This window comes from Marmota monax, unplaced genomic scaffold (assembly GCF_021218885.2).
Source record: "Marmota monax isolate L192 unplaced genomic scaffold, Marmota_monax_Labrador192_F-V1.1 WCK01_AAM20220418_F8-fsc00035, whole genome shotgun sequence".
NCBI lineage: Eukaryota > Metazoa > Chordata > Mammalia > Rodentia > Sciuridae > Marmota > Marmota monax.
Window position 1 is genome coordinate 1718428 of NW_026691961.1, and position 24795 is coordinate 1743222.

General features: G+C 40.6%; 1 protein-coding gene across 5 annotated transcripts in view; it reads left to right on the forward strand.

The window, feature by feature from the left end:
• The first annotated feature begins 3344 nt into the window (after window positions 1-3344).
• Dnah3 (dynein axonemal heavy chain 3) overlaps window positions 3345-24795 on the forward strand; it is a 159572-nt gene continuing 138121 nt past the window's right edge. For 4 of the 5 annotated variants that reach the window (XR_009225397.1, XM_058574137.1, XM_058574160.1 and 1 more), the window contains exons 1-9: window positions 3345-3856; window positions 7969-8073; window positions 8612-8834; window positions 12408-12480; window positions 12867-13035; window positions 15543-15732; window positions 18240-18435; window positions 22092-22217; window positions 23368-23563. Coding sequence is in view for 4 of the 5 variants with exons in the window: in XM_058574137.1 (XP_058430120.1) it covers window positions 3830-3856; window positions 7969-8073; window positions 8612-8834; window positions 12408-12480; window positions 12867-13035; window positions 15543-15732; window positions 18240-18435; window positions 22092-22217; window positions 23368-23563 (1305 nt within the window). In the remaining variant the exon portion in view is untranslated. Of the gene's footprint in view, window positions 3857-5882; window positions 6063-7968; window positions 8074-8611; window positions 8835-12407; window positions 12481-12866; window positions 13036-15542; window positions 15733-18239; window positions 18436-22091; window positions 22218-23367; window positions 23564-24795 lie in introns of all 5 variants that reach the window. The other variant, XM_058574147.1, reaches the window with a different exon arrangement.

Genomic DNA, 24795 nt, shown 5'->3' on the forward strand with positions numbered 1-24795 from the left:
AGAGAGGTTCTAGTGAGGACTGCTAACAATGGCTGTCAAGAACGTAGCCACTATTGGGCACATAGTAGAGCTTCAAAAATATTCAAGTGTGTAATTACTTCTACCACCTTATATTTCTAAAAATAACTAGGCAGATAGATAGGGAAATAAATTTAGGAATGATGATGGTGGTGGTGGTAAAGATAAACCAAGGGATCCTGCTCTATGTCTTCCATAACAAAAGAAAAGGGAAGCTAACAGAGGACATAGGAGACCTTGGGATAGACAAGTGTCTATCCCTAAATTGTTAAGTTTCAGGCTATTTTGCTGGCTTTGTGTACTTTGCTCAGCTGTAATTTGATGGGTTCCCCACCCAGGAAAAGATTCATTTATTTTTTCACTAAGGCCTTGTGATCCTCACTCTCTGGGTGGACCTCACACTGGAAAGCTGAATTGGGCTTCCACTGGGCTTTGTATTTATGGCGCCATCTAGGGGCACCTCTGTGAATCCTCGAATTCCTCCCACCTTTGGCATTTTTGTCAATGCTGTGGATCCAGCATCTTCCCATAGCATCAGGTCTTGGCTTTTGATGAACATTTAATGGATCAATTTTAAAAGTCCACTTGCAGCCTTCCCTATTCCTTTCCACAATAACTTGCTGCAGCGAACTAAATGTGTTCCTCCCAGTTTCACATGGTGAAGTCCTTTGTCCCATGTGATGGATTAGGAAGTGGGGACATTATTTAGCTCATGAAATTGAAGCTCTTATGAATGGCATTAGTGTCCTTATAAAAGGACCCCCTGAGATCTCTATTGCCTCTTTCTGCCATGAGAAAAAGAAGATACAAGAAGTTGACAGTCGGCAACCTGGAAGGAGGGCTTCTCACAGGAACAATCCCCCTCCTGGCCCACCCCCAAACACCACCATGCTGACACCCAGAGCTTGGCCTCCTAGCCTCCAGAACTGAGAGAAGTAAATTTATGTTGTTTATAAGCCACCTAGTCTATGGCACTTTGTTCTAGAAGCCCTAGTGGACTAAGACACTTGGCTGTAGTTAAGCAATAATTTCAGGTCTCAGAAAAGATCTACCAGGAACACTTGGCTCTGAATAAGGCATGTATGAAAATTCCCCAGCAACAGATTGAGCCTCTAAACTGTTAGTACCACAGAGACAGAACCAACTGTGGACCTGACTGAACTCTCCTCCCAGGTTAGCAGACTTAGCAAATATAAATAGGACACTCAGTTAAATTTCAATTTCAGGTAAACAACAGATAACTTTTTGATATAAGTATCACCCAAATATTGAATGAGACATACTTATCCTGAGAAATTGTTTACCTGAAATTCTGATTTAACCGTGCATCCTGTGCTTTTATCTGGCAAACCTAGGCACTTGGAATTGAGGGGATTGAAGATCTTGAGGCCTTCATCCTCTCTTGGAAATTATTATTTTTTTAAAGAGAGAGAGAGAGAGAGAGAGAATTTTAATATTTATTTTTTAGTTATCGGCAGACACAACATCTTTGTTTGTATATGGTGCTGAGGATCGAACCCGGGCCACACCCATGCCAGGTGAGCGCGCTACCACTTGAGCCACATCCCCAGCCCTCTTGGAAATTACTGAAAAGAAAGATAAGTCAGATGACAGACATACATATATAGTAATATTGTTATTATGATTATATCATATTGGTTTGATGGTTTTGAACACAGCTAGTTTTTCAAGCACATTAAATTTCAGATGGAAGCTTGTCTCCTGCTCACACACAAGGTCATATGTCTCATTAACCCTGAACCAGGTCCTTTCTAATTCTTCACTTCCTTGGATATGAGGTTTCACATGCAGTACAGGAAGCCTGATGATAATGTCTAAATATAAATGTCCCATTTATGTCTAAGCCAAAGTCTCGAAACCTTCCACTGGCTCTTTTATTCCAAATACTATTTAAAACCTGTATTCAGTTATCTCTCACTATCCACAAGGGATTGATTTCAGGACTCCTTGTAGATACCAAAATCCTTGGATATTCAACTCTCTTATATTAAATGGTATAGTATTTGCATTTAACTTACACATATCCTCCTGTACACTTTAAATCTTTTATACATTACTTAAAATACCCAATTATAATGTAAGTCCTGCGTAATTGTTATACTAAATTGTTTAGGAAATAATGATAAAAGAAAGACTGTACACGTTCAGTACAAACAACAAACACATTTTGTTTCTTGAATATTTTTAATCCACAAGTGGTTGAACCCCAGATGTGGAACCCACAGATACAGAGGGCTGATTTTTACATTTTATGGTAGAAAATAGAAACATGTGAGAGATGAGGAAGCTTAGGTTATTTTGGAAGTGTAGAGAGTCCAATTTTGAGGGTACAGTGAGAAAAAGAAGAAATGGAAGTACTTAGTGCTATGTAGTGCTCTCCAAAGGAACTCAGAAATGTTTGTGTTCTGGAAAGTTTCTCAAGGAAAGAGCACTGGACTTGGAGTCATCAGGACAGGATTCAGATTTTATCAGCATTGCTTATGAGTCATGCCAACTGGAGAGAGTTATGCACCTCTCTGTTTTGGATTCCTTGTCCTTAAAATGGGAACATTATGGGGTTTGGGGGAAAACTGAAGATTGAAAACAAAAGTCCAGTTTGGTTTTGAGAGGACTGTAAAAAGCAGCCTTGTAAGAAATGCTTTGAATATTTGGGCAGCCGCTAATCTTAGCACTTGCATAGATGTGTGCTTACATTTATGATACTATTGATGTTAGCTGCAATATTTTTAGAAGGCTTATTGTATCAGAGACCAAACTGTCTCAGGACTGAAAAGATTCCCAGGATGCAGGACTTACAGTGTTGAAACTGGGAAAGTTCTAGCCAAACTGGGATAGACTGGCTATCTTTTTAATATGTCCAAATTGTCATATATGAATTATTTCATTAAACCTTCAACACATTATTGTCTTATTGCAAATGAAAAGTCCACTTGAAGAGATGAAGTAATTTGCTCAAGCCATGGCTAATTAATGGGGAGAGCAAAATCTGAGCCAGTCCTATCCAGCTGTAGATCCCAAGAACAGAAGCCTCCTGTCAGTGCTTTCAGACCTATTCAAAGGCATCTTCTTTTTCTGCCACACCTCTGCATTCCTGAGCCATTGCTAAATACCTTCCCACTGTCCCTTCTGCTATCAACACTTCCTGCTGCCCAGCTGAGCTTCCAGCAAAGGGAGTCTGCAGGACAAGGAGCTAGGTCAAGCCCAGTCTTGTATGTAGGCATAGCAGAGGCCCCTCCTTCCCTTAGCAACAGACGCTGGTGCCTGGTTACTGGCCCTGGGGCTGGGTACAGGATCCACCAGAGTTAGAACTGCTCCAGAAGGAGGCAGAGGGAAATAGCCCAGCTGCAAGGGGTGTTGTTTGGGAAAGTGAGACCTCCCTCTTCTCTATATTAATATCTAATTCTGCTTCCATTTTTTCCTCTACAGGAACCTTGGTGTGTTCCCAGAAGAGTTCCAAGAGAAGACCTGCTCAGGGAAAGGAGGAGCGACTGTTACAAGGAATAGGAACTGAAGCAAAAAACCCAGAAGAACCCCAGTGTTGCCCCTTCATTCTCTAGCTCCTCTTCCTCTCCTCTTCTACCAGGAAACTCCTCAGGGAAGTGTATGACCTCAGAGAGGCAGCCCTGTGAATGGAGCTTTCAGGACATCCAGAAAGTTCCATTGTCTGTGTCATCCCCATTATGCTATAATGAATTGTGGATTTCAGGCGATTAGATAGTTGAGGAGCATCCCTGGAGAAGCCAAGAGCTCTTTATTCATTTTTCAAATAGGTACAATTAAAGTGGACACCATGAGCAACACGGATTACTCTCAGAAGGTAGGTGTGAATTTTAAGGCATGTATCCTCAACATGAAGGGAATCAGAGAACACGTGGAAAGAGGGATGTTTGGCTCATAGACCAGGGGCACATTAGGTACCCTTGATCTATCAAGGGTGTTAATTGCATTTCCATGGTGTACACTTTGAAACATGATTTTTGATGAATTAGAGTTTTGGAAATACTTAGGTTTCACTGTGAAAATATTAGCAGTAGATATCTTTTCCTATCCTTCAAGGGTCATTACACCATATATTTCAACCAAGAGTTTTCAATCCCAGCAGTTCCCAAACTTCTGGGGCATATCTTAAAAACAGAGTCTTGGTTCCCACCCCACAAAGATTCTAATCCAGAAGATTTGGAGTGGGGCTATGACATAATCTATGTTTAGCTTAAGACCCAAGTGGTTCTGGTGTAACAGATTCTTGGCTGAGCATTTGGGAACTGCCTCCAGAAGGACATGAGGACATGCAAATATCACGGCTAACTAGAAATAAGCCATCTAGTTCTACCCAAGTTACATGTCAGAATCTTGGTTGTAGAAGTCAAGATCCACTGGGTTGCCATTTAATTTATAAAAATTAAAGTAGATTTGCTGATAATACCGAAGCCCATGCTATAAAATGAAAGGTTCTCACATTGACCAAAGAAAAGACTTTTTTTTTTATTTTTTAAGATATTGAGGACTGAACCCACGGGCACTTTACCACTGAGCTACATCCCCAGACCTTTTTATTTTTTATTTTGAGACAAAGTCTCACTAAATTGCTTAGGGCCTTGCTAATTTGCTGAGGCTGGCCTCAAACTTGCCATCCTCCTGTCTCAGCTTCCTGAGTTGTTGGGATAATAGGTGTGCACCACAAAGAAGAGACTTGAGTAATCATAATTTTTTAATAAACACTTCACATAGCCAGATAGTTCTTACAAAAACCTCCTATCTTTTCCCCTTAAAGGTACCATAGAGAATTCTTAGCCAGTCAAGAAACCTCCCTTTGTTCTGGAATTGATTTCTAAATTTGCTGATCTTGCAAGTGTTCCATCTATTCCTGTCCCATGGATTGAGATGTTTTCTGTTATCAGGGTATTTTTGACTCTTTGTGTGTAAGTCTTAGTCTATGTCTGTGAACTAGCTCAGAGTTGAATTTGTTTCTGAAGAGCTTCTGTTGTGTTCTACAGAATGCTCGTTTCCTTTCTTCATTATCCCAAGTATGGCTTATCTTTTGCATGGCTAGGTATCTCTGTTCTCTCCTCTAATCATCTTTTATTGACTCAGCTATTTCCATTTTTATCACTTGGATGATCATTTCTCAATATGGAGGTACATAAATATAATTCATCATGCCTCAAACCAAAAAGAATGTATGAGCTTAAGTAACCAAGAAATACAAGTTGAATCCAGGGTTCCTGTTGATGTCATTGAAACTCTCTTCTCTTTTGGGGAACTCTGCTTGCTTCTATGTTGGCCTTAATCCAAGGGAGACTTTTCCCCATGTTAGACAAAGATGACTATCAGAAACTCGAGTCAAAAACATCCTGACAACGACTTTAATGAAGAGAGAGTGTACTTCTTTCTCAATAGCTCTAGCAAAAGTATCAGGAAATACTTTTGTCAACCCAGCTTGGGTCTTGTGCTTCTCCCTGAACCAGTGACTGTGCCCAGGAGGCCAGAGTAGTCTGATTGTGCCTTTTCCTGGAGCCAGGGGCTGGGATCAGCCACATATTATAACATGGACTGAAATGAGAGTAGAGCTGGTTATGCCCACTAGGGCTATAGTTTACCTCTTTTGGTGGGAAGAGTAACTTCCCAAATGGTGTTAGGGCTGAAATCAGATTTTTCTCACACTGAGCAGAAACACAAATGCCAAGACCACCTCCCCAAAAATGTCACCATTCTCCTTGACTGCAGAAGGTCAGAGATTTTTGGTTTTAATTATTCATTCTCACTCTTGCTGTACTTTCTTCAGGTGTTCCAATTTTGTGGTGTTTGCTCATTTCTCTTTTAATGAAGATTTTTATTTGAAACAGATTTAAAAAGCTAGGCCAAAGGAAAGATTTCCACTGACCACAGAACCTTCTTGCTTGCAAAACACAATACAGACAGCACTAACTTATCAATTGATACATGTCTTCCGCCTGGGATCCTGAAAGAAATAATGAATGACTTCATATCCCTGAAAGTACTGCTGCCAATATCTTCCTTGGATGGTACGGTACCTGCTTTGGTTGACCATATTCCTTTCTGATTGATGCTGGAAATTTCCATTTTGTTCACTTCATCAATATAGATGTGGCTTTAAACCCAGTAATGGAAGAGGGAACTCCTGGTGATGACCTGTCAGTTCTCAGATCCTGGAGATTGAGGTCAAGAGCAGAAAGGCAGAGACAGTGATTTAAATCAACATAAGTTTTGTAAGATAAAAAAATCAGGGTCAGTGGTTCTCAAACACATCATATAAAGATGAAGCATCCCTGATCTTAATAAAGGTACTTTGGTGTACCTAATATGCCACCATTTTTGAGAATCACCAAATTAGGCCATGAGAACAATGAACCCATTGCATGTTCTTAAGAATCCCAATCCATCTTTGTTTATGGGCTTGCGTGTTTTCCTTTAATTTTAAGATCCATGTGATACTTGCCATTTCCAATGTGTTGTGGTGCAGAGTGGTGTGTATTTAAAAGTCACCATGGTAGGCAAGTGTGCCTCTTTTGTGGCTGAGATGTATTACCTGTCATCCCTGGGCCTTAGTTTCATCAGCTAGAATATGGGTATAAGAAATCTCATAAGGTTGTACAATGCCTGGCACATAATAATTTGGAATCATGCTAGAAATTATTGCTACTACTATTATTTAATGAGGTAGGTACTTCAGGGGAGATAATGGATATTATCTTGAATCAGCAGGGAGGGGTTTATTGAGGCATGGTGGGAGGCATTGATAATAATGAGTCAAATGCCACATCCACCCTACCCCTCACCAATGAGTTGCTTAGCATAATTTTCAAATTATATTTAATATAATTTCCAAATAAATAAAATCTATATAATAATGTCTCATCTTACAGAAGAGTTAAGTCCAAAGTCATTGCCTAAGGTCAAAATCAAAGAGCCAATATTTTCCCCTTGATATTCCTCCAAACCATCTTTAAACTGCTATATAGAAACACCTCCCCATAGATCTAGGCCAATAGTTTTTTTCTCCAGTGTTGCAACAAATTGCAACTTCTCTGTCACAGCCCCAAATTAAATAGTTGTCTTACATATGGGGAATGAGTCTTTTCTTTTTTTAAGCTGAAAATTGAACCCAGGGACACTTTACCACTGAGCCACATCCCCAGCCCGTTTTATTTTTTGAAACGGGGTCTTGCCAAGTTACTTAGGGTCTGGCTAAGTAGCTGGGGCTGACTTTGAACTTGTGATTCTCCTGTCTCACCCTCCAGAGCTGCTGGTATTACAGGCATGTGCCACTGTGCCTCAAAGGATTGAGTCTTAAGACAAAAACACATATGAATACTATTCAACAGTACTGTCACCTTCACCTCTGTTCAGAAGAGGTGGAGAGGTACTTGGAAACTGAGAGTGACTGGAAGACACACATTCACACCTACCTAAGGCTCATTCCCAAGTCTCCACAATGTGATGAAATGGAGGACTTACACACTCAGGCTTTTTAAAAGTAGCACAGTGTTGCTTGTGTGTATGTTAAAATACATATAACATGCAATGCTACTGCCCTGAGCAGGTTTCTCTTTGGAACTTTGTGTATATGAAATACAAGAGTCAGTTTTTTAAAGTGATCCCCCTTTTTACCAAGAATAGGGTATCTTGGGGCACCCTCAGAATCTGGGCTTTTCCTAAGGGGGCGGGGGTTATCCAAATCAGTTCATAGAGGGAAAACCAAGGAAGAGACACCAGAGGGATAGACAAACTGATGCTAAAAAAATAAATATATTTAATAAATGAGGGTGGAAAGGGTGTTCTGCAGGCAGAACTGTGTGCCTAAAATCTTTCCTGGGGATTTATTTAATCCTTAACTAGTCCTTAACCCTTCAGGGGCTTGGAAAAATTCTCCTAATTCCTGACAAGTGCCTTTGTTCCCATTCTCCACAGTTCTCCAGGAGTGACTCCATACATCACATGAGCCACTCCCAGGGACGCCCAGAACTGCCCCCGCTGCCTGCCTCAGCCAATGAGGAACCTTCTGAACTCTATCAGGTATGTGCCCCTGGCTGCCAGACCTGCTGTTGAGGGTAGCAAGGTAAAGAACTTGCTGAATACCTTCTGTTGGTATTCAGTAGGTGCTGGTAGGGGACAAACAGTCTGACTTGACAAATGGGTTTAGTGGCTTTGGTTATGAGAAAGAGCCACACAGTTGTATGTAGGGGAGTTAGAATCTGGCTTTCCCATTAACCTGCTGTCTAATTGAAACTCTCCGAACTACTCCATCTTCCATTGTAAAAGGAGGGTCATTCTTCCTCTCTTATAGTCATGTCCATAAGAAATAAAAGCAAGAGATGCAAATCACCTGACTCACAAAGTTATTGTTGAATGCCAGCAGTTAGCCTTAGCCTTAGAAATCATGCTTACAGTAGTCAGAGAGTTGCAATTGGTGTCTATTCAGAAAATATTTCCACTAAGTGCTGTGTGGAGAAGCATAGCATAAAGGGTGTGAAACTCTGTTTCATCTGAACAGAGCTCAGGCTCATGGGAGATGTCTCTGATCAAGTCTTGCTTTGCATTGCTTCTCTTTTAGACTGTCATGTCGCACAGCTTTTATCCCCCATTGATGCAACGCACATCATGGACCCGGGCTGTGCCCTTCAAAGAGCAGAACCACCACCGTGGACCCAGCGACTCCATTGCCAACAACTATTCCTTGATGGCCCAAGACCTGAAGATGAAAGACCTGCTGAAGGTCTATCAGCCAGTCAACATTAGTATCCCTAGGAACAGGGCTAGTCTGGGGCTGCCATCAGGTACTTGTGGCAGTGTGCAATGTTTTGTGTAGAATGGAGCTTTTCAGTGGAACTTCTACTCCTAGGTTCTAGTTCTGGCTTTACTACCTCTTCTTCAGCTAATTTTGAATAACTTCATAGAGCCAAACCCTCCTCATCTATGAAATGGAAATTATTCTCATGACTCACATTAATGGATCATTTGCATATACCAGGCACCGTTCTATGTATTCGTACCATGAGTGCTGCATCAGACATTATCAAGAAATGTCATGACTTAAAGCAACCAGTATTTATCATTTCACAATTTCTGCAGGTCATGAATTTGGGCCTGGTTTAACTGGGTAGTTCTGGCTCAGGGTCTCATGAGCATGCAGTCAAGATGTCAGCCAGGGCCACTGTCATCTAAAAGCAACTAAAAACTCATTCATATCCTTATATCATTGTTGGCTGTTGGCCATAGACACCAGTTTCTCACCATGTGGACCTCTCCATAGGACAGTCAGTAGCATGGCTTCTGGCAGCCCTTGAAGTGAGTGAAGGGGAAAGCAAGACAGAGCCAACAAGACAGAAATCATGCTGTTTCCAAAAACTTAATCTTCCAAATGACATTCCATCATTTTCTAACATTTTATTTGTTAAAAATGAATCACTAGACTAGCCCATACTCAAGAGAAGGGGATTATACGAAAGCATGGTACCAAGAAATAGAGATCCTTGGGGGCCATCTTGGAAGCTGTTTACCATAGTGCCTTACAGATATTAATTTATTTTATCTCACCAAGTACCCATATATCTGATTAAGGATATGCTTTAGTAATTTTATTTTTGTTATATGTACTTTGGAGCCACTCAATCGATTCTGTCTCAAATTCTCATTTTCTAAAATTTTTCTTCCTGTGCTAAGTGAATTCCTTTATTATATCTTCTATTTTACTAATTTTCTCTTCAACTCTGCTCTATCTTTATTTTATCATGTCTCATAAGTGTTTATTATTTCACAACAGTATTTTTTTCATTTTCATACTTTCTAATGGGTTATATGTATGGTTTCTCCTAATTTCTTATTCTATTCTTATGGTCATAACCCTTTCAGAATTTGTTTATTAAATATATATGCACATCTCTATGATGCTATCTTTGCATGCTTCTGCTTTAAGGATACACAGAAAACATTAAATACCAATTAAATACCAAAGTATTCAAGATCATTATACCTGGAAACTTAAGTTTGATGTTATAATTACTAATATCATGGTCATTATTTGTTCAAGCTGCCATAACAAAGTACCATAGACCGGGTAGCTTACAAACAACAGAAATTTGTTTCTCATGATTCTGAAAGCTGGGAAGTCTAAGATCAAGGTATCAGCAGATTCATTTTCTAATGAAGGCCTATTCTTGGTTCAGAGATGACTGTGTTCTCTCTGGGTTCTCTTATAAGGGCACTAACTCCCAAAGACCTTACCTTCAAATACCAGGATATTGTTTCAGCAGAAGCATTCAGTCTAAATGGTCATCATTTAACACTTTTCTTAAATAGTAATTATTGTAATAATTATATTTTCCCATTGTGTATTTTGAAAAATTTTTTATCTATGAATAATTAGTGCTAATACCTCCCAGATTTAATTGTCACAAAAAATTTTCAGCCTAGTCAGAGTCTTGAGGATGAACTGCTAACATGCTTTCTGCAAAACAGACAGCCAGCAAGACAGAAATTGATAAGTATCTGTCATTCAAGTTCTTGTTTGAGTTGAATTATGCTTATTATTCATTAAAGGATATTTGTATTTGGAGGATGTTCAATATTTGTTTTGAAACAGTATTTGTATAGCTGCATTATTTCCATTGTGTTCATCTTTCCCTCGACTGTTGAGTTTATTGGCTATCTTTCTTGGTATTGTTTTTTCTCATGTGTACTGAGATTTTAGTTTGCAGGCCTATGTTGAAAGGCTTTCCAACCTTCTTGCTGCATGCTTCCCTCTATTTTTTTATTGAGTTATAATTTACAGACAATAATACATGCAGATCTTAAATGTTGAGTTCAGTGGTATTTGACAATTGTTTATAACATATATATAACACATCTATATGTTTATAACATATATCTAAGTGCCACCCAAACATGATATAGAGAAGTACCATCACTAGAGACAGTTCATTTGTGCCTCTTTCTAATCAAATCTCTCCCTTACCTCACACCATCCCACCCCAGAGTAACCAGCTCCTAATTCGGTCACCACAGATAAGTTTTTCTTGTTCTCACATGTAAATGCAGTCATGTAGTGTGGACTATTTTGATGAATTCTTCTTAATCTAATTTTTTTCCTGTGTCTCCATCTGGCCTTTCAGGACCCCATGTTGTCCCCACTGTCATACACTGATGCTGAGGCTCCCTTCCTAAGGTGATACTCAGGGATGTTATAGATCTGGTCTCTGAGGCCCGGTGAACCTTTCTGAGTCACGTCTAGCTGCCATATGAACCGATGACACATGTGCTTTTTCTGTGTGGCAGTGTTGCTCTCTTTACAGCCTTGCTTCAGTCCTGGTTTCTGGTTCTAGGTTCCAGCATTGTGGGTGTCGGGCTGGGGATGTGGAGCAGTGGTAGAACACCTGCCTGGTGTGCTCAAGGCCCTGGCTTCAATCCTAGCACTGCAAAAAGCAAACAAATATGTAAACAAATGCAAAGAATATTTTGTCTATTATTGTGTTTAGAGAATATTAAGAAGCTCAAAATGTGAACTCAAAATACATCTTAACTGGGAGTCTTCAATTCTCTTGGTTTCCTCCAAGTGTCAATTTAATATTAGTATGTGTTTAACTTTTTTTTATTAATTATCAATTTCTTTGGGCTAAAGCCTTTAGCAAGTAATACTATTTAGTATATAACATAATAATAATTTAACAATATGATTAAATTTAATATTCAATAAATAATAATTTAATAAATATTAACTTAAGATTAATAATACCTCCATGGATACTATTGAATTTAATATTTATAATTGATATTACTAAATTTAATGATGAGTTTGATATAAAATTTATTTTATAACATTGATTTTATTCATAGTTACCTTCTATTTATTGCAAATGATACTGTTTTCTGTTTGTAATTATTATATACTTGTTACAAATGATACTTTTTTTTCCTACTTGTGATCATATAAAATTTCCTCTAAAAATAAATGTACTAAGTTTAAAAGCCTGAATCTATTTAAAGAGAAATATTAAATAATAATACAACTGATGCTTAGAAATTGGAGCATACGTTGTTGGGAGCCAATTGAGTAGGCAGTCATCAATAGTTGTGGAATGCATAGCTGAGTGAGTGGGAGGTATGCTTAACCCCGTTTTACAGCTGGGGAAGCTGAGGCCTGGAGTGAGAAGATCACTTCCTTCAGGTAGCACAAGTAATTAGTGATACATGTGGGAGCAGAGCCCACCTCTCCTCTCTGGTGCCCCACACTCTGTCCATTCCCCTTAGTGTGCTCCTGGGCTGTCCTAAGAGTTATATCCCTGTGGACAGAGAATGGCCCCAAACCACTGCCTACTCCTGATGTCTTTCTTTTCTTCACTGATGTCTTGCAGCAACCAAAAGCTCATCAGAGCCCAACAAGAAGAGAATGAAGTTCTGTCTCAAAGACAAAGAGGATTTTACTGGGTAAGGTATCACTGTGGACAACAGAGAGGGAAGGCCACTGGGCTGAACCTAAGAAGATTGTGGTCTCATTAAAGCCACACTCTGCTTCTTGGTTTCAAAGCATTCCCACTCACCCAGCAACTTAGTTTTTTTCTCACCAACTGCCTTAATTCAAAACTTTCAGGTTCTTAGTGAAAATAAATTAACCAACTGAGCAAGAGCAGTGTGACATATCTTCGTGGTGTTCAGTGGTTGGGGTCATCTTTGAAGCACACACACATGCCATTAGATGATACAGAGGAAAGAGTCTTCTGTTACCGAACCACACTCACTAGATTGGAGGAAGTGGGTCCAATGCCATAGTTTCTCTGTGGAGTACCAAGGGCTGAGCTGTTTCTATTTTCCAGGACCAAGTCGCCCTGCTCCACATACTCATCCATGAAGAAGGAGGAGGACACAGCTGTCAGCCTCCCTGGAAGCAGACCAATGAGTCCAGAACAGCAGATTGATGTGATGTTGCAGCAGGAGATGGAAATAGAAAGTAAAGAGAAAAAACCATCTGAATTAGACATGGAGGTAGGTTCTTTCTGGCCCTTTTCCCTCAGTTTGCTAAATGTTGTTCTTGGCATCTGAGGGATTCAAACTGGTCCAAACCACATGATAGACCTGAATGACTGTGTGTGTGTGTGTGTGTGTGTGTGTGTGTGTGTGTGAGAGAGAGAGAGAGAGAGAGAGAGAGAAACAGCAAAAGAGAGAGACTGAGAGAAATATAGAAAGAGAGTACTCTGACCTACTAAGTCTTAGAAATTGGTGCCCTTGGATTCTCTTAGAACATAGGTGAACCATAAGCTAGAGTTATCTGATTTTGCAGAACAAGAAACAGGACACCCAGTCAAATTTTAATTTCAGATAAATAATGAGTAGTTTTTTAGTATCATCATATCCCAATATGTCCTTTTTTTTTTCCCCTGACAACCCTATCATAAGCTGAATGTGGCCTATGGATGTATTTTGAAAATGAGGGAAAACTCACCTAAGCTAGGTTTCCAATCTCTTTTTAAAAAATTTAAAATATTTGTAGTTGAGCTGGTTAACTTCCTCCCTTAAATGAGAAATAAATTCTCTAACTGGTCCTCGTCCTCACCAGTCTCTACTCTTATGTCCACCCAACTTTCATTCATTAGCATTACCTGCCTGGCTCCAGGTGGACGTTTGAGTTTCCAACCCTTTTCTTAAAAGACCAAAGCTTTAGCACAAACAGCTTGTGGTTTTATAGTATGTAATAAAATAATTGATAATAGAACCCCACAGCAACTAGGTATATGCAATTGTCAAAATTCCATGCTAGACCCTTTAGCTTCGTGAAACCACTAGACACCTGGTACCATGATTATCCCCATCATCCAGGTGTGGAAATTGGGGTGGAGACTGATGGAGCAACTTGCTCAAGGTTACCCAGTAAGAGACAAATCTAGATTTGGCTGTTCCCAAGTCTCTGTGCTCTTAAAGAGTTATGCAACGATTCTTAAACTTGCCTGAAGATAGGACTCACCTAGGTGCTTGTTAAACCTCCCTAACTACCTGAGGAGGGCCTGGTTAGCTTCATTTTAACATTACCCTACTTGCTGCTGCCAACCTAGGTGGTTCTTAAAGTCAGGGAAGTTTGGCACTACTGTCCTTTGCAGATGAGCTTTAGGATGGTTTGTTTCAGGATTTTTTGACTTCACAATGGTGTGAAAGTGATACACATTTAGTAGAACCTCTACTTCTAATTGTGAAATTTGATCTTTTCCTGGGCTATACATATGCATCATGACACTCTCTTGTTGTACGTGGCAGTGGCAGTGAACTGTAGCTCCCAGATATCCACACAATCATGAGAGGATACAAGCAATATCCACAGTGTGCTGTGTTGCTAAGCTAGAGTGTTTGTTAGGTTAGGTGTAGTAAATACATTTTCAACTTAGATTCGTCATTATAAGTCAAGGAGTGTCCTGTATAAGCTGCTACCATTAAGGTTGGAAAGAAGTGGGCTGCAAGTGGGTTGAGGCTGAAACCTCCTGTGTTAGTGTTTCATAGCTTTGACAAGAACAACTTAGAGGAGGGAAAGCTAATTCTGGCTCACAGTTTTAGAGGTCTCAGTCCCTGGTCGGCTGACTCCATTACTTGAGGAAAGCTGCACATGATGGCAGACAGGCATGGTAGAGCAAACCACTCAGCTCCTAGCAGCCGGGAAGCAGAAAGAGAGAGAGACAGGAGAGGGTCAGGGACAGAGAGGCCATGGCCTGGGCCATACTTCCTCCCGCCATGCTCCACTTGCCTGTTGTTTTCACCAGTGCACAGTAAATCCATTCAACATATTAATCCATTAAATGTATTAATCTACTGATTAGGTCAGAGCCCTCTTGATCCAATCTTTTCACCTCTCTATTTTCTAATACCTGAGCCTGTGGACATTCCAGATCCAAACCATGACACCTCTTGTCCAAACTTTGTGCCTCTTGTTCATCTGAAATTATTCCTCCTCAAAGCTACCAGCAATTTAGGGAAAAACCCTACATAAACAACCTCCTGAAGTCCCCAGGTCACATCAAGCATTTTTATTTAGTTTTTGTGTTTATGATTTTTAAATTCAAAAGCCCACAGTTGGATTACAGGGGGAGGGGAAACATCCTAAGGACTTTGGGGATATTTTCCTCACTGACAACTACAAGCCATGGGATTAAAGTGCTTTGTAGAGGATCTTTGTTGTTCAGGAGGGTGAATTATTTGAGTCATTTTCGGATTTTGTCATTCCTCTTTTTAAAAGTCACTTAGTGTATACTAAGCAAGGCATTGACAAGTCCTTCATTATTGCCCCTAGTGAAATCTCTCTGGCTTTGGTTGAATCTTCCAGAGCTATGGGAAAAACTTGCCAGTGATCTTGTTGCAAAAATGTGCCAGGCCAGAAAGAAGGATCGTAGCAAATGAAGAGTGGAGTTGGGTACTGCATGAACAGGGTCCCTTGGCAGGTGATGGGTGGGACAGATTGGCACACTTACTCAATCATGACGTTTTTCTTGCTGATATCTTGTTCATGAAAGAGATACTGTTACTATTTGACTAATGGAATCCAAAAAGACATGATTACACCCCAAGAGAATGAAGTGATGGTTCGGATTTCAAAGCTGATTTCTACTGCGTTGTTGACAAATCCCTCCCTGGTACCGCTGCTGGTCACCCTTGAGGAAGAGAAGGAAAACGACTATTACAGTAGCCTCATGAAAAGCATTGGTAAGTTGTGCTGCTATCAACATTGATGTGGCTGTGTCCCGTAGTATGCTGTTTTTAAGTCCTTTGGGTATAGACCGAGGAGAAGGATAGCTGGGTCAAATGGTGATTCCATTCCCAGTTTTCCAAGGAATCTCCATACTGCTTTCCATATTGGTTGCACCAATTTGCAGTCCCACCAGCAAAGTGTGAGTGTACCTTTTCCGCCACATCCTCGCCAACACTTATTGTTGCTTGTATGCATAACAGCTGCCATTCTGACTGGAGTAAGATGATATCTTAGAGTAGTTTTGATTTGCCTTTCTCTAATTGCTAGCAATGTTGAACATTTTTTTATATATTTTTGATTGATTGTGTATCATCTTCTGAGAAGTGTCTGTTTAGGTCCTTGGCCCATTTATTGATTGGGTTATTTGGTTTTTTTGGTGCTTAGCTTTTTGAGTTCTTTATATACCCTAGAGATTAGTGCTCTATCTGATGTGTGAGGGGTAAAGATTTCCTCCCAAGATGTAGGCTCTCCATTTACCTCACTGATTGTTTCTTTTGCTGAGAAGAAACTTTTTAGTCTGAGTCCATCCCATTTATTGATTCTTGCTTTAAACTGTGGAACCAACCTAGATGCCCTTCAATAGATGAATGGATAAAAAAAAATGTCACACACACACACACACACACACACACACACACAATGGCATTTGCTGGTAAATGGATGAAGTTAGAGAAGATAATGCTAAGTGAAGTTAGCTAATCCCCCAAAACCAAATACTGAATGTTTTCTCTGATATAAGGAGGCTGATTCACAGTGGGGTAGAGAGGGGGAGCCAGGGAGGAATAGATGAACTCTAAATAGGGTAGAGGGGTGGGAGGGGAAGGGAGGGGGCATGGGGTTAGAAATAATGGTGAAATGTGATGGACATTATTATCCAAAGTGCATGTATAAAGACACAAATTGGTGTGAATATACTTTGTTTATAACCAGAGATATGAAAAATTGTGCTGTATATGTGCAATAAGAATTGTAATGCATTCCGCTGTCATATATAAATTTAAAAATTAATAAAAAAAGAAAAGCATTGGTAAGGATAAACTGGCATCAGCTTTCCCCTCACTTTATTATTTGCCACCTAGTTCCACTGAATGTGCCTAAAACATGAGTTTACCTTTAATTCAAATGTCCCCTCACCCCCGCCACCAACACCGATGGCCACACCATCAGTGTGCATTCACAGAAACTGGGGATAAAAGGCAGATTCTGACTCAGGAGATCAGCCTCTGGGATGGAGCCAAGATCTTGCATCTCTAACAAGCTCCCAGGTGACCCAGTGGGACTCACCAGGGACCATAGTGTGAGTAGCAAGAGGGCATTCAGACTTCAAAACCCAGCTCAAGACCTACCTCTTCACTCAAGTGTTTTTTTTTTTCTCTCCCTACCACCATCAATAGTCCCTTTGTTCTCTGCACCCGTAGCACCTCTTGTTCCTACTTTCAACTCATTTGCCCTTCCAAGTTCTCCTGTGCTTTTATTTCTCTACTACTACTTCACACTGGGGCTGTCATTTCATTTCTCCTGGGTCTTGTCTCCTGTGTCAGACTGTTAGCTCTTGGATGGAGATGGATGTGCTACTGATCCCCATTCAACTTATCATTAGCCCAGTGTCTTGTGCATGTGGTAGGTCAGTGGGAAGGATTTGGTAATGGGTGGGCAGTGGGAGAAGCACATCCAACCACAGGGGTGATCCTGTTAGTTTTCCACCTTTCTATTCTCTCTTTACCAATTTCTTTGGTTATTTTTATTTTCTAACTAGTTTTCTAATGGTGTCAGTGTAATGGCCCCTGTCTATGATCATACAGAACCCAGCTCCTGAAAATAAACACATGAGGTCCTTCACTCCAATTTACTCCTCCATTTGCATCACCTCTAACCTCCTCACTTGTACCTGATCTTTCTGCTGCAGCATACGTAGCTCACAGCACCTTCAGCAGACCTAAAAGAGATGGCACTTCATCTCTTTATGCTCTTCCTTTCTCTTCCTAATAAACTCCTGTTCACTTTTTTCGGATCCAGAACTAGTGTTTCTTCTCTAGGAAGCTTTTACCCATCCTTCCTTAGCCTTAGAAACATCTGGTCTCTAAGTTGGCATTTGTATGTAACTGGTGTGATCAATTTGTTGATTTTGGGATAAGTGTCTTGATATCAGAAATCAACTGTCGATAAAGTAGGTATTAGCATGCTTGTGCATTGTCACGCAAGATGGCTGGGGATCCTAATGGGACTCAATCCCAGGTTTAAGTGCTTCTCCTTCCCATGAGATACCTTCAGAAAGAAAAGACATACCAACAGAGTGGAGCTTCCCCAACGGAGTGATAGCCAAGGATGGCCTATGACCTTGCAAACAAAGGGGAATCTCCCAGTGTAAATGGACAGAGGCTCATTTGCATTGTTAAAGCTAGGAGCATGGGATGTTCAAGGTCCCTGCCTAATAACAGGGTGTTTGCCCTCTTGGTTCTAGTTGATTACATCCTCATGGACCCACTGGAGAAAAAAAGACTCTTCATTGACAGCATCCCACGCGTGTTTCCTCAGAGAGTGATCCGGGCCCCTGTGCCCTGGCATGCCACCTACAGGAATAACAAGAAGTGGAACGAGGAGCACCTGCACACGGTGAACCCGATGATGCTCATCCTGAAGAACCTGTGGTTTGAAGAGTAAGAAGTATCTCCCCTCCTGTCCTCTCCTTTCTTCATTATTTCCACATAGAAGCAAGCCTCTTAGGTGGGGCACAGTGACATTTTGCTCTGACTGCAGCAAAATGAATCGAACAACAACAACAATAATAATAATAAGATGAAAAATCCTAGACCAAAAGTGCATATGAACTGTGACTGAGAACCCCACATGCAGGGTTAAGTGGCCGTCCTTTGTCTTCCTGGAGTACCTAGTGCCTCTGTGCACTGAACTTGGTTAAAGAGCAGATGCCTTGAGCCAGTCCCAGCTCAGGTTCACAGCCTAGCTCTGCTGTTTCATAGGGAATGTGTGTGTACTAGATCATTTCTGTGTCTTCCTTTTCTTATCTTGAAGTTTGAGAGTTCCTACTTTGTACGGTTGCTAGGAAGAATAAACCACTGAATACATGCAAAGTGCCTTGCACGGTGTCTGGTATAACCTAAGTACCCAGGAAGCATGGATTCACCGTAAGCTCCATCATGACACTTATCACCCTGAATTGTAATTGTGTGCTTGCTTATCTGCCTCTGTGAGGTGTGTAGGGGCTTGGGTCTCCTTTATGGAACACAGCCAGCAAGCTAGGGTTTCTCAGCTCTGTTTAGCAGTGACTAAATTGGCCCCAGGAATTGCTGGAGTCTATAAAGAGAGGGGGAGATTCACATTTTTTTCTCTCAATCATTTTTTTAAAAATTGAGATATACAGTGGTCACTTTCTATTCACAGGAGATTTGTTCCAGGATCCCTCACAGATACCACAATCAACAGATATTCAGGTCTCTTATAGAAGATGGCAATAGTGTTTGCATATAATCTACACACTTTCCACATACTTGAATCATCTGTGGATTACTTATAATATCTAGTAAATTCTATATATATACAAGGAGATAATACAAGGAAAAAATGTCTGTACATGTTTGGTACAGAAGCAATTTTTTTTTTCTGGAATGTTTTCCATTTGTGGTTGGTTGAATCTATGCCTGCAGAGCCCACGGATATGGAATGCCAACTGTAATTCACATTCCTTAAAATCCACCCTTTAAAAGTTCACAATGTGTTAGTTGTTAGTATATTCACAAATTTGTGCTATTCTCACCATTAATTTAAGAATATTTTCATCACCCCAAAAGAAACCCTGTACCTGTTAGTAGTCACACTCTAGTTTCTCTTCCTCTCAGCCCCTGGCAACTGCTAGTCTGTGGATTTGCCTATTCTGGATATTTTCTATAAGTGGAATTATACAAAATATGGCCTTTGCATCTACTTCTTTCATTAAACATAATGTTTTCAATGTTTCTGTACATAGAAGCTCATATCAGTACTACATTCCTTTTTATGGCTGAATAATAATCCATAATATGGCCAGATTCCATTTATCCATTCACTGATTGTTCTGGAGGAGGACGAGGAGACTGTGAAGTTCTTTTTAGGCCCCTTACGAAGGGGTACAAGTCCTGGCAGGATAGTTCACTGAAAGGGCAGGCTAATGAAATGATTAACTACCAACATCTGGGTTCTTTGTTAGAAAAATAAGAGGCAGATATGTGGACCTGATTTTGATTGGCTAAACTTATCAGCAAATCCTATGCTTTTTTTTTTTTTTTTTTTTTTTTTTGAGGATCTTTAGTCTTTAACACATTTAGTCTGAAGAGAGCCTTGTTTCTTGGACAACCTATTTGTTTTTCTTATGCTTTTCTTACAAATTTATCTGTTTATTCATTTGTTTATGAATAAATGACAGGGCATCACTGAATTTGCCAGGCTGGCCTTGAAATTGCAACCCATGGAATTAGAGACATGGGCTACTGCACCCAGCTCATTTTTACTTAAGCACCCCTGGGTTCAATCCCTGGTATGAAAAAAAAATGAGGGGGGACCAAGGGTGAAGTTAATCTAGGAGAACCCACCAATGATAAGAAATAACCACATTCCCTTTTTCTGAACAAAATTCAGTTTTCTAAGATATTAGAGATGTTAGAGAAAATTAATTTTCTGACTAGTCAGAAATGTATAGTAATAATTTATAGAATCCACTCTGGAACTAGACTGCTGGGGTTCTGGTTCTTGTTTGGTCACTGGTGGACTATGTGATTTGGGGTAAATTAATCCCTCTGTGACCTCTGGGTCCTGGGGATGTGAGAATTGCAGACAGCAGGAGCAACCTGTTACAAAGGACCCAGGCGGTAGTATGCTGGCGGGGGTCCTAGGAAGAGTGTAGAGCAGGTGAGTTGGGGAGGGTGGTCGGAGAGGAGGGCAGAGAGGTGACGAGGTGACGGGGAGGAGAGGGAGTAGGAGAGAGGCACAGGCTGTGGAGGACCTTATGTGCCCTAGTCAAGGACTCTGGCTTGATAGGGGAAGTCATTGGAGGGTTTCAAGCAGAGTGACATGATCTGGCTTAGATTTTAGAAAGAGCCACTTGATGAATGTTTTCTCTAGTAGGTGGAAGCTAACCCACAATAAGAAGGTGGAGAGGAAGAACCAAAGTTCAGAGGATTAGACCAAGGGGAAGAAAGGGAAGGGAAGAGGAAGATCGTGGCAAGAATCTGAGATAACTTTCCCGAGTACATATAGGAGTAAACCGTGGTGAATCCCCCGTGGACATCCACAGATGGGCCCTAGTTAGAATGACATACTCCATGCAACTATAATATTATCAAAGTGGATTCTACTGTCATGTATAACTAAAAAGAATCAATAAAAAAATTGGAGATATACTTAAGAAAAACAAAAAGACCCCCCTGATGGCGGAGAGACCTTCAGGTCTCCTCCTGGGTGGGCCTTTCTTCACTGTCCCAGTGGCTCCAATCAAGGCAGTCCTCTGCATTGCCTTAAATAGGTCACCCTGGAGGCCATACTGAGGTTGGGGTGAAGCCCACTGGATGATGAACATGGTGCTTGTCCCTCTCCTCTGCATTTTCTCTGTTGCAAAGAACTTTGGATACTGTTTTTTTTTAATGTTTTAATTTTTTAGTTGTAACTGGACACTATCTTTATTTTACTTATTTATTTTTATGTGGTGCTGAGGATGGAACCCAGGACCTTGCATGTGCTAGGCAAGCGCTCTACCACTGAGCCACAGTCCCAGCCCCTGGATAGTGTTTTTGAATCAAGTTCCCAGCCAGCCAAACACCATTGGTGCCAAAGCCCCACTCCCCAGAGGGAGGTGCATAAGAAGGCTCATAACCACCTGCTGAGTGAACTCATAGGTCTCCTCTTTGCAAGAATTCTTTTGGACTAGCCAAAAGACTAGAGCTGCAGGTTTTTAGGATATAATGAGTTTTGCTAGGTGCAGTAGCACACGTCTATAATCCCAGAAGCTTGGGAGGCTGAAGCAGGAGGATTTCAAGTTCAAGACCAGTCTCAGCAACTTAGTGAGACCCTGTCTCAAAATAAAAACTTAGGCTGTAAGCAACTTAGTGAGACCCTGTCTCAAAATACAAAACAAAAAAGACTGGGGTTGTAGCTCAGTAGTAAAACACCCCTGGGTTAAATCTCCAGTACATAAATTAAAAAATGAGTTTTACTCTGCTTCAATTTCTTCTCATTGAAAAATAAGAGCATTTGCCCTTTGAACTTTTCCTGTAAAATTCATTATTGGCTTTTTCAGCTTAGGAGGTTTCTCCCTCTCTTTTGGCAGATTTAAAGACCTCAGGTTTGTGCGAACAGCAGAAATACTGGAGGGGAAACTGCCTCTGCAGCCGAGCGAATATTGGGAAGTGATCCAGAACCACTGCCTGGAAGCTCGCCAAGTTCTCCTCACCAAGTCAGTGCCTGGCCTCTGGATGGGGCTGCACCACAGCCCCCTAAAGATGGACAAAAATGGAAATTGGTTTCCCATATGGGGGTTGCACAGACCCTAGTGACTTCCCACTGACGTGTTTCTCGGTCCCCTTCCTTCCATGTTCCCTTACCCTGGAAGCCTCATGTATAACTGCTCTTTGTCCCTGGCTCCCAGGCTCCCTCTGCCTTTTGGAAATTCTCTTGTTGCTCTTCCTTATGAGGATACCACTCTCATTTCCTTCCTCTGAATCCTTTAGGTTTCAGTGGGCTATAGGACAACGTATTTAAAGAACTTTTATTCAGATGGTCCACGGGAAGAGCCTCAAGGTTGCAAAGTTAGAGGGTTTTCAGATACTTAGACAGATTTTTTTTCCCTTTGCAAAAGCATGCAGGTCTATATCCTGAGTCAGAGACATGACTTTATGTAAAATAGTGATAATAATACCCACTGATTATCAGAGAAAATGCGTACGTCATTGTTGACACATAGTAGAAGCTCAATTAATCTTAAGTATTCTCTTCACAGATGTGACTATTGCTAGATACTTCTCTGATTGCTAGAGTAGATCAGAGAACAAACATAATAGGATGAAATACCCGGTGGCTCCCACTGTGAAGTAGAAATTGGGAGAAGTAGGATTAAAAACAAACAAACAAACAAACAATAAGGCACCCATTTCTTCTTATCTGATTTCTACTCACAACTCTGAGTATCCACTGTCACAATGGATTTTTTTCTCCCAAGTTTATTTCCTTTCTTCTCTTTCTATCTGCAAAATCTAAATCAGAGGCCAGGTACCTGCTAGAGAGAGAACATTCTAGTTCTTTAAGCCACTGTACCCCAATCTCTTATTATAAAGAATAAGCTATAGACTTTCAGCAGGACCTGCCACCCACACCCTCTGTGCATTTGGGTATGGTCAATGGAAGAACAGCCTCTCAATTTAAATCTTATTTGCTTCCAGGAAAGGGGTGTTTGCAGGTGAAGCAACCAGGGTTATGAAATGACCAATTTACAAGACCACTTAATAGGAAATGAGTCATCTGCCTGGTTGCAGAGAGCAGAGGGATGGCAGAGAGGGCTTCTCGGAGCTCAGAAAGCTTCTTACGTGGATTCTCTTCTTTCTCCACAGGTGGATCCCTACCTGTGCCCAGCTTTTTGTCTCACAAAAGGAACACTGGATCCGCTTTGCTCCCAAGAGTGACTATGACTCCTCTCGAAGCATCAAGGAATATTTTGCTTCGGTTGCTTCCTTCATGTCACTGCAGCTCAGAGAGCTGGTCATCAAGTCCCTCGAGGACCTCGTTGCCCTCTTCATGATACACAAGGTATGCTGGGAATCCACACTGTGTCCTCTCGGAGGAAAACAACCTTGTTAGAACCAGGATGCCAACACGTATGTCCTCAGCTGTAAACCAAGCCCAAAAGTAAAGTTCTGGATTGGAGCCACGATGGGCAATTGTTAGTTTACAAAAATTATGTCTAAATACACAGTAAACCTTCCTGGTAAACATCTACCAAACTGGAGAAGTTGTTAAGAAATTTTAAAGAAAGTTTGCATAAAATGGAACACAAGCTTCTTATAGTAAGGTTGAGGGCACTTACAAAGTGCAAAGAAGGATTTGAAAAGGTCTGATATCAACCATGGCTTGATATTTAGGGACTGTTGTGTGTATCCACTGACTATAGTGACTCAGTTCTTTGAAAGGGGAACCCTCCAGAAAGAAAAGGCTCTGTTGACCTAGCTAGTAACTTTCTTCATGAAACTGCTTCGGTGAAGTAAAAATAGAAATTTAGAGCACAAAGTCCTAGTTTTCAAAGCACGACAGAATTCCCCTCAGTTGAGATACAACCTAGGAATCAAGGAGAAGAGTCTTTTGGATTCTATCACCATGTTTGTATTTCACCTTAAAAAGACTAATAAAAATGAAGTTTTAAGTATTTTTACAAATAAAGTAAATAATGGACCTTTGGCTAACAAATATAGAAAACAACGCTGCTGAATTGTGACTGCAATGTCAGCTCTCTAAGCTGGAGGGCAACTCGGTAGATGTCGTTAGAAACATCTACTTTGCCAAGCAGAAGAAACCCAGATAGGGAGAGAAATCTCACTCTAAAATTCCACTCAGAGAAAAAAGTAAAAGTTATGTGTCTGAAGAAAGGGGAAATTTATGAGTATTTGACACACAGTAGATGTGCAATAAATGTTCTACCTTAAATCTAGAAATCTTTAATTACTGGACAAGTCTTTTACAGCTCCCTAAGGAAATTTCATTAGGCACTTTAATTTATGAAACTTATCTACTTTTTTTGAATAAAATTAGAAATATCTTTAAGTCAATGTTTCTGTTCTAGGAAGACTGACGTTTTGAGCATCTGAAATAGACCATACACTCATAAGCAGTGCCATTGGGGTGTACAGATAATTATCCATGCTTTGGGATTCAGTTAAATAATTTTTGTTGAGCACCTACTACGTGCCAAATACTGTCTTGGATATTTTGGAGGAGAGAGATGGATCAGACATAGATCCCACCCTTTAAGTTTAAAATCTTGCTGA